Raw genomic sequence first — 9,494 nt, forward strand, 5'->3', positions numbered from 1 at the left:
CTCGGTTAGGACAGAGGTTTACAAGAAGGAGCTTTAGGAATAAGTTTGGCTGAGTCGAAGGCACCGCTGGGCGTTAGTTTGTCAGTCCAGTTCGGGTATCAGTGTTATGTTTTATCACATACAGCTTTCAAAGAGCAAATGGAAAAGACTAATTCCTGGACTGCTGTTTATGTTGGGCTGGAATTTGTAATCAAAAGCGCAGCAACTGTAAAACTTACCATTCCAACTCCGTGAGAAGGAAGAAAAATAAAGGGGCTATCACTGTATTAACTTGCACTAATGTTTAGATACAACACATTGTTGGCTTATAAAGAAGAGTCTGTTTCTTTTCTGTTATGAAGTTATGTGCTGGCTGCTCACAGGAGTGCTAAATATTTTGCCCTGCCACGAACAGAACTGCAAACAGGCTTACATTCCATCTCAAGCGCAAGAAAATGATTTATTTTTCTGTTTTTCTTTACAGACATAACGAAGCTTACACATGGACAAATCCAACCTGTTGTGTACATAATGTAATTATTGGTAAACTGTGGTTAGAACAGTATGGAACGGTAGAAATTGTAAATCACAGGTAATGCTGATCGTGAAACTGAGGGTTGGCTTGTAGGGGCTGGTACATGCTCACTTGTGACAAAGCAGATAGTTTTGACTTTTGTAGGGCACACAGGAGGCCTTGTTTTGGCCTCCTGTGTGCTTGACAAAAAAAGATGTCCAGTGTCTTGTCTTTTTTTTTTTTCTTCTTTTCCGCTTCTGTCCAATGCAAACTATTCATTGAACTGGGCTTAGTATCTTAGTAATATAAATGAAAAGGCCCAGGGCGAGATGGCTTATGGGATACAAAGCTTTTACATTTGTGAGTTACCCATTCAAATTCATCTCTATTGACAGAGAACAGAAATTGAATTTAACTCCAGAACCATTAAGTAGAATAATTGTTGGAGGTTTGTAGTGGGCCCCTGTCATGTTGGTTGCGACTTTGTGCTCTTTCTGATAACAGAGAATGTCTTAAATTAAGGGTACAGCACAGAAAAATGACTGCAGAGTAGGGTAATGTGAACTTGGGCATGGGAATTGCTCCGCCAACTGCCTCTTTTTTACCTTATATAAAAATAAGTGGCTCTATATAACATAAGTTACCTTCTGTAGTGATGAGGGAAAGAATTTTGTGATAACTATACTTCTGCACATGTTTTTCTGTCAATAAACGGGAGCTTTAATCCAGCAGGGCTGCTGTTTTGATACTTTTCATAGCATCAAAGCTACAATCCCGTCTCCTGTATTTGCCCAAAAGACCCAGGATGGTCTCTGTGTGCTTTGTGCATGACACAGAACCTTGGCCTGATACCGCACTGGGAGAGTTTTACTCAGACGTACATCGCAGTGCAAGGAAGATGCTGAAATATAGTGCTGGTTTATGTTTGTAAAATGTTTAGTTTAGAATTTTTAAAATGCACTTTCGACGTAGCTTTTGAATGCACGTAACTAGATTTTCCTGTGTAGGTCGTCTGTAAAAGTTACTTCTCATTACACTTAGCTGTAAATAAATACTAATCTGAAATTCGAAGGGTTAACAGCCTGGGTTGAGTGGTAAACAAGACTGCATTCCTCTTTATTCCTAGCACTTTTCATAAACTTGAGATATACATCAAACTCAGAAGTGTGGTCATGATTTCAGCTGGCTTTCCCAGGCTGATTCCTTCATGTGCACCTTGATTCCTTTTTTGTCCTTTCTGTGGAATTTTGGAATTTCTGTGCCTTTTTTAATGCCCTGGTCAGATAATAAACCATAGCTAAAGAAAAAATATATAAATAACTACCACCCAGCTAACTGTAGCTATATGTGAAAAAAGCTAAATAAGGTAAAAAAGTAAACTTCCTAATGTATTTAGGGGCTTGCTCCTTCATGCATGTACTTATTTCCTCTACAGTACTGAAGATAAATGTGTCCTCAATTTTAAACCCTGTGGATTGTTTGGGAAAGAGCTTCACAGAGTAGAGGGTTACATTCAGGACAAAAAGTGAGTGACAAAAGCCTCTTGGCCTCTCTGTTTCTGAGCACTGCGGCATTTCTTTTGCTGGCACAGTGAGCACAACTGGTGTGACTGCAGAGCTGCTAGCAGTGTGTGCTGTAACCCATTTTGGTTCTCTGTGTCAGTATGAGACCCCTTGATTTAATACCGAAGCGAAAGCTAAGTCTGCTTTGCTTTCTCTGCAGCAGAAAGAAGCTGTGTGTGATCTATGGGAAGTGGACAGAATGCTTATGGTGCACTGATCCCACCACGTACGAGACTTACAAAAAGAATGAAAAGAGAGGTGGTGAGCAGAAGAAGTTGAAGCCGGTAAGGTGAAGGATTCTTTAGGGAGAAATGACACTGACATAGGAGAAATGAAAGGAAAACACCTTCTTTACAGAAATGGTCAGGAGGTGGTGAATGGAGGGTTAAAACTGGTTTTTGGTGGGGGTCAGAGCTGGGCAGTGTTCGTCCCAGGAGAAGGCGTTGCACTTGTGTGGACTTTAGTGTGAGCTGGTGGTATTGGAGAGCTCACAGAAATGTTTTTTGCTAGGGATTTGTCAGAGAAGTCATCAAATATCAATGCCCAAGCTGATGTTGTCCAGTCCTTGAATGAGGAAAATGGCTCTGCCTACTCCAGATGTAAAAATACTAGGATATGGGCATTTAAAAAAGGATAATTACATGGTTTTTAAGTCAGTTATGCTTTTTGGTGGTGCAGCTTTTCCAAACTTATTATGTAGACAGCCTGGACCACGAAGGGTCTGGAAACACGCTGAGTTTTTTCCTCACGTGTAAGCAGTGTCAGGTCAGTTACGGCCCAAGCCTCAGCTTTACGCGGGAAATGCAAAATGTGGTATGGTGCAGCAGAGGACTCTTGGGTTTCCTGATATCAACAGGGCCTCACAGACCCTGGTTGCTCACTGAAAATGAGAAGTTGAACAGAAACTGCCCACTCTTAATGTTAAGAGGCTCAAACTGTTGCTGGAAAGTATTCATATCAGAAGTATTCATAAAGCAGCAACAGGCCTTACTTCTGGCTCTGGATTCTGTCATGGTACAAGCTTATATTTTGACTTTTTAAAAAAAAACAAAAAGGTTCTGTTCATCTTATGAAAATCAACTCTTTCCTTCCTTCCTGTTGAATCTATATTTAGATGGGGAACTGTCTAACAGTAAACCAGATGTTGACATGGAAAGTAGCCTAAAAGTCTTTTTAGATAATGAATACTCAAACCAAATGATTGAAATTAGACTCTTAACCATATGGAGCTGTTTTCTGGTGTATAAAACAGGCCCTGTTTAACTTAATGGGGTATTTTTGAATAAAATAAATGAGTCGTGTCAGAGGGGGCAGAAAGAAAGTAGGAAGGGGTGGGGCGGAAACTGTGATACTATCACTCTACGATGTTGTTGCCTCAAACTTGCTTTCTGGTTGTTGTGTTTTTAAAGGGTTTCTCAGGGTAAAATCCTTTGAAATTCCACCATGAAGCTGTCTGTGTCTTAACAACAGTCAGATTCTCTGATTCCCTCAGATGCCGAGAGCAGCCTCTTGAGGAATACAGCATTTGATTCATATGTGCAGTGTAGTAATGCATCTGCTAACAAAGGAATGGAAGGAAAGACAGTCTATCTATAAACTTAAGTACACAGTCCTCATAGTGCGAAGGTTGGCAGTGATAGTAGTTGTTAGAGCCTAGCTCGTAGGCAATCCGAGTGGAACAAGGGCATTTCCGCAGGTGGTGAGCGAGCGGTTGTGTGGTGCTTAGTTGCTGGCTGGTGTTAAACCATGATGGCCATCATCCCCATCTTTTGCAAAAGATGGAGCAATAACCAAAGGCAGGCATGCTCTTCTATCTTTCTCAGGCCATTATGGGAACGGGTTTAAATTGCATTCTTGGCTCATTTTAACTGAAGAAGTAATGGCCATTTCAGGTGAAATGAAGCTATGGCATGGGATAGAAGGGAAGCTAGAGAAAAGATTCCTGAAAGACATTAATTTACTATTATTGGGGTTTTTTTAACAGACATTCAAGTTGTACATAGTTGGTGGGGGACTATTCGGAGATATCAGGAGCAAGACATGATAAAAATGAGAGGGATAGTGTACAGAGTGAGGAAAAACAACACTAAGGGTGAGGCAGAAGTACAGGAGAGTGTTTAATATCTCAAATTTGAACAGATTCTTCAACAGTCACTGTAGAACTCTAGATGAAGCTGTCCAACTTCCCTTTGTTCCCCTGCCAAACGTTATCTCTGTTTCAGAGTGAAGATGTTATTAAATCCGAAAATGATGAGGCTGATGATATGCCAGAGGTTCAAGACACAGTGCAGTTCATACCAGGCAGTAAATTGCTTTGGAGAATAAATTGTAGGCCACCGAACTCATCACAGGTAACTGCTTCAATCAGTCTGTGTCTCGCTATCGCTAGTGACGTGTCCAGGGGAACATGAGTAATGATGAGGGGAAGCCTTGGTGAAGTGTCTGGCCTTAGCATGCGTCTTGACAGGCCCTGGCAGTGCTTGCTGCAGCCGTGAATCTGTGCTACAGCAAGGTCTCTGCTTCCTTCCTGTGCCGAAAGCATCTCTGCTACGTCGAAGTTGGTAGAAAGAATGTGTGCTGGGACTGCAGCTGCTTTGGCGTGAGTCTGGTGGCTGGGGTTAACCTGTCTGCGAGATCTCTGCGCTTGGGGTGGCTAAAATATGGATGCGCGTTCCCTTCTGCTGACCCTGCTGTTAGCAGACAGGCTGCCAAAAATTGCTCTAACTGGGCAGATATTAACTTCAGTAGTTTCAACAAGACTTTTTGGGCTTTTAGGTGTGGGTGTGTTTTTCACAGAAATCATGATGGTAAATATCAGATATGGAGGAAAATCTGTCTGGATCCTCTGAAGCAAAAACTGCTTAAAAAATGAAAGCTGTGATTCCCATCCCCTTCTGCCCTTCCTTGTCCCTCCCCTCCACCAAAAAACCCCTAGTTTTGTATGAACCTAACCTTGCTCTCAGACTAGCCAGTGGGAGGAGGTTTGACTCTGCAACACAACTTCCCCGAGAAGTGACATTCTTTCGATCTAGGAAACCTGGTGCCACTTTGCCGAAATAACTTGCTGTCTTCAATTTGCTTTTAAGATGTACAATTTCACCAGCTTTGCTGTGAGTCTCAACGAGCTAGAAAAGGGCATGGAAGCAATATTAGCTCCCACTGACTGTCGGCTACGTCCAGATATCAGAAATATGGAAAACGGAAACATGGGTATGTGTTTGCTGGAGGAAGTAGTTTCACATTAGTAAGTTTTGAGAGGGAACACCGAAGGGAGGTCGGTTGATGCAGGAACGCTGTCTTCTTTCTCATTCCCAGTAACTTTTTTGCTTATGAACAATGTATGATGTCTGTTTTCTCCCAGAAAGGTCTGGGAGAGCAAATGTGCCCAAGGTAGATTCCAAGCTGTCCTATGTTAGGGTGTATTTGCATGTTCGTTAACCTGGGGGGACCTGGCAGACGGGAGCTCTTGCTCTGGAGTCTGTCTGGACAGACACGTGGTGATCAGACATGCTCTCTTGCTCTGGTGCTTGTCTGAAAAACACATGTAGCAAAACAGGGGGAAAAAATCTTTATTATGCCAAATCGAAGTTCTTCCCTGCTGTCTCGGTGCAGTGTTCCTGATAGCTAAACCACCAAAATTTCAGTGTTGACTCTGTGTTTGTGGTAGCAGCTTTTCTGAAATGATTGTTGCCTGAGATTTTCATTGTCAGTGAGACCGTGTGCAGCAAACGCTTTCTCTTGCTTAAATGAACTACATTTCATTTCTCTCCGGTCTTTTCTGCATTTTCTGCATTTTTGTTTCTATTTTGCTAAGTAACCGATTTCTCTCAACGTTTGTTAGATGTGGCTAGCAAGGAAAAAGAGAGACTAGAAGAGAAGCAAAGAGCTGCTCGCAAGGAGCGTGCAAAAGATGAAGTGGAGTGGCACACACGGTAAGGGGGAAGGAGGTTGGGTGTCTGTTTAATACTTGGAATGGTTTGGTGTACTGCTCGAAATGTTTTTATTCGAGTCAGCCTGCGTTTGATTTCCCCCCTGACAGCACAGTTAGTAGTGTCACGTAAAGCATTTGCTGGGTCAACAAAATAATGCAGCTGGAAGCCAAAATTGCCGATAACTTTGTCCTGGAGAAAATATCTAGTAACAAATGCTGAAAGCTGTCATAGTGAACTGCTGTGGTAATGCTGGAGTTCTGGGGGTTGTTTTTTAAAACCTCCAGCAGTCATGGTTTTGTGAGGATGAATAAAATACTGTCGCATCTCTCCTTTAACCAATTCCTATCCAGCTTTTGGCAGTTGAGTAAGACTTTGGGGCCCTCTAGGGCCTTTTGACACTCTCAGGACTTCTTGGCTTGGATGTTTCAGAAATAGCTTTTTTGATTACATCTGGAAGTGACTTCCTAGGCACAGAATGCGTCGCGGAGTAATGTGGGATTTGGCTTCTGCTCCCACTGGTGTCTTTTCACGACTGCCAATGCTACGCAGTCAGGTGTACGGTCACGGCCAGTTACTGCAGGCGCTCGCCGCAAAGGCGAGAATTTGGGGTGCTCCCATGGATTCATGAAATTCAGAAGAGAAAGCATTCTTCTCCCAAAGCCTGGAGGAGCAGCTACAGACTAATTTCAGTTAAGGCCTTTGAAAAATCTCTTCCAGAGAACACAGAATTGTTTTCAGTCACCGTGGCTAAAAAGTGAGCACCTGTTAATGTTCTGGGCAAAGTACAGTTCCGCAGAAGAAAACCGTGTCCAGTTTGGACAGGTTTACAACAAGGGTTGTGTAACTGATTTGGCATTCTTTTCAAGCAAAAAGTAATATCTATAATCTGTATATAATCCAGAGTATCAATGTTATTTTTAGGTGCAAGGGGACGGGCATTTTAAAATCCATTTCACGCTCCTTCTTGACTTTATGTAAAAAAAAGTAATTAATGAAGGATGCTGTATGAGATGTGGTGATAGCTGTGTGTGAAGCGCAGTGTCTTTATTTTTCATGTTCAGAATATTTCCTGAGGTGGCTTTTTTTTTGGATAAGAACTACCAGTGTCTTTTTACAATATTTGTGAAAGAAACAAAGTTGATTTTTTCCCTATTAGTAACTGTTCACTCTGTTTCCTTTTTTCTTTTATTGTTTCTTTTTTTTAATTTTATTTTCCAGGTGGTTTCATCAAGGCACTAACCCCTACACTGGGACCTCAGATTGGCTGTACTCAGGTGGCTATTTTGATAGAAACTTCTCAGACTGTCCAGACATATACTGAAACTCCAGAGCCAATCGCTCATCTCATCTGGACATCCCGTTACTAGATTTCATTCCAAGCCAGTTGCTCTGGTTTTGTTGATAGCAAAAACCAGCTTTTCTAGGTAAATTTTAACAAAAATTCTATCGGTCAACAATCAAAGAGTTAATTATCACTAATGTTGGATTGCCAAATATTTAAATGCTGTTGCATTCTTTCCATAAAGCTGCACCTGAAATCATCGTGTTCTCACTAATTTTCAAAGGGACCTGTAGTTGTTCATTTTTTTCCCTAGTTTCTTTGTCAGGAAGATACGCTGTATCTGGTAGAGCACATAACATCCTTGAAAACTACGTAACTTAAATAAAATAGAGGTAATATCCTTGTTACTTAGTACAATAGTGAAGAATCTGAAGTTTCTGGAACTCGGAGGAGGGATGGAAAGCTAACATGGTACCAACAGGATCAAATCTAGTACGGTCGATACTCCCCGTGACGAGATGCACGTGAACTTCCGTACGGTATGTAGCACTACGTGGGGACTGGAGGTCCTGGCCCCTCTCTCAATACGGTTCAGTAATTCAGAGACTTGGGGGAACAAAAGAAACCCCAACCTGAGCTTCTCAAACTGTAGTTGTCTGTTACAGAGTCTTCACAACTTTTTTGGACACTGTGAGCATTAAACTGTGTACCTGTGATAAAATGACATAAAGCATACGTTAGGAGAAGGGAAGGGTACCTTAAAACAGTGCTTTTCCTGGAGTCAAACGCTGTTCTTGCAATAGGAGAAGCTTCGGAAGCAACTGTAGGAATGTAGAGGTGGTTACAATGTAAAATATATTGCTTGCTACCACTTGGAGGCTTAAATCTTCTGCACTACCTATGGCAGCTTTGGCACTCTGTATGCTTCTAGACGAAACTTTTATTTGGAAGCACTTTGGTATGTATATCCACACAGGCTCATATTTTGGGGAAGTTTCGGTTTGCATGTTTTTCATTCTGAGGTCATGTCTGTTTTGTATGTTGTGAAAAAGCAGAATCAATTCAAAGCTTTGGCAGACTTATACCTGTTACAAGTTTTCTGTGAGCATGTGCTGTCAAAAAGTGGGAATTTTTTGTTCCATATCGAACCATCGAAGCCATATAATACTGGAAATAATCAATTACCAGTGATGCATTAATTTCCTGTAAGTGGTACGCTTCGGTGGGTAGGAGGGAGAGAGGCTTGAAAAATTAGGTCCAGCAATTAAATCTAACTCTCATGTTTTATGAAAGTTTTTAATTGAGTAACCAGGCAAAAACGGAAAGCAACTAAGTTTGCAGTAATTCAGAAATTGCTGGTTTTAAGCACCAGCAACTTGAGGCAGTCTTGGGAGGACCTGGTCTGATTGATGTCAAAACACACCGGTGGTTTTGCCCGGAAGAGCAGATTTTTTCAAGTGCTTCTCTCCCAGCTACAGGATTAAAAATAAAAGAAAATTAACATACTCACAGAGAAACATTTTTGTATCAAATCATGCATCTAACGATTGGATTAACTTGACATTTTTTTGAGGTTTAGTTGTTGTCTTCATTTGGAAAAAAGAAGAGAAGCTGTAAAACTTCAAGGCAATAAATAAGGGCCTAGTCTGAAATGTGCTCGTGGCAACTTTTGTTCTGTTGCCAGAAATCGTACTTTGTGCTGATTGCAAGCCTTCAGGGCTCACAAGCTCGGCTTGGTGATACGCTGCGGGCAGTAGGCTTGTATTTGTTCCTAATCATCAACACTTGACTTTTTAAGACACTTTTCTGATCCATATGGGACGGCGTAAAAATAATTCCTATCAAAAATTGAACGTTAATGACCGCGCCAGGCACTGTAACCCCCTTTCCAAACTCACCGCAAGCAGCGTAGGGAACCCTCTGTCAGGTGAGGATTGAAGGGATGCACGTATTAAGCCAGTCTGATATCTCATGAGAGTTTGAAACCTGCTTAAACTGAATAGTATGGTTAATGCTGGACTGGTGTTTTTAAAACAATACGTATACACAGAAATCGCCTGAATGGAAAAACTGGAGAGTAATTGACGGCTAAAGGAACGCTGTGTTTGTAAGCAGTGTGCAGGTTAGCATCCCTCTTGCCTAAGTTATAATTGACATTCAAAGACCAACACCCTTTTCATTGTGAAAGCAGGAAAAAATTGTAAACAGCGTGTGTAATCCAAACT

At 41.6% G+C, this 9,494-nt stretch overlaps 1 protein-coding gene across 2 annotated transcripts in view; it reads left to right on the forward strand.

Moving 5' to 3' along the window:
* The window catches only part of OSBPL2 (oxysterol binding protein-like 2), a 36,034-nt gene extending 27,121 nt beyond the window's left edge, over nucleotides 1–8,913 (forward strand). Inside the window, exons 8-14 of one of the 2 annotated variants that reach the window (XM_010152613.1) lie at nucleotides 464–571; nucleotides 1,929–2,018; nucleotides 2,216–2,339; nucleotides 4,278–4,406; nucleotides 5,142–5,265; nucleotides 5,897–5,987; nucleotides 7,206–8,913. In XM_010152613.1, coding sequence (XP_010150915.1) covers nucleotides 464–571; nucleotides 1,929–2,018; nucleotides 2,216–2,339; nucleotides 4,278–4,406; nucleotides 5,142–5,265; nucleotides 5,897–5,987; nucleotides 7,206–7,308 — 769 coding nt within the window. In that variant the 3' untranslated portion in view covers nucleotides 7,309–8,913. The remainder of the gene's footprint in view (nucleotides 1–463; nucleotides 572–1,928; nucleotides 2,019–2,215; nucleotides 2,340–4,277; nucleotides 4,407–5,141; nucleotides 5,266–5,896; nucleotides 5,988–7,205) is intronic. The other variant, XM_010152614.1, reaches the window with a different exon arrangement.
* Nucleotides 8,914–9,494: the final 581 nt, after the last annotated feature.

This window comes from Eurypyga helias, unplaced genomic scaffold (genome assembly GCF_000690775.1).
Source record: "Eurypyga helias isolate BGI_N326 unplaced genomic scaffold, ASM69077v1 scaffold7685, whole genome shotgun sequence".
Taxonomy (NCBI): Eukaryota; Metazoa; Chordata; class Aves; order Eurypygiformes; family Eurypygidae; genus Eurypyga; species Eurypyga helias.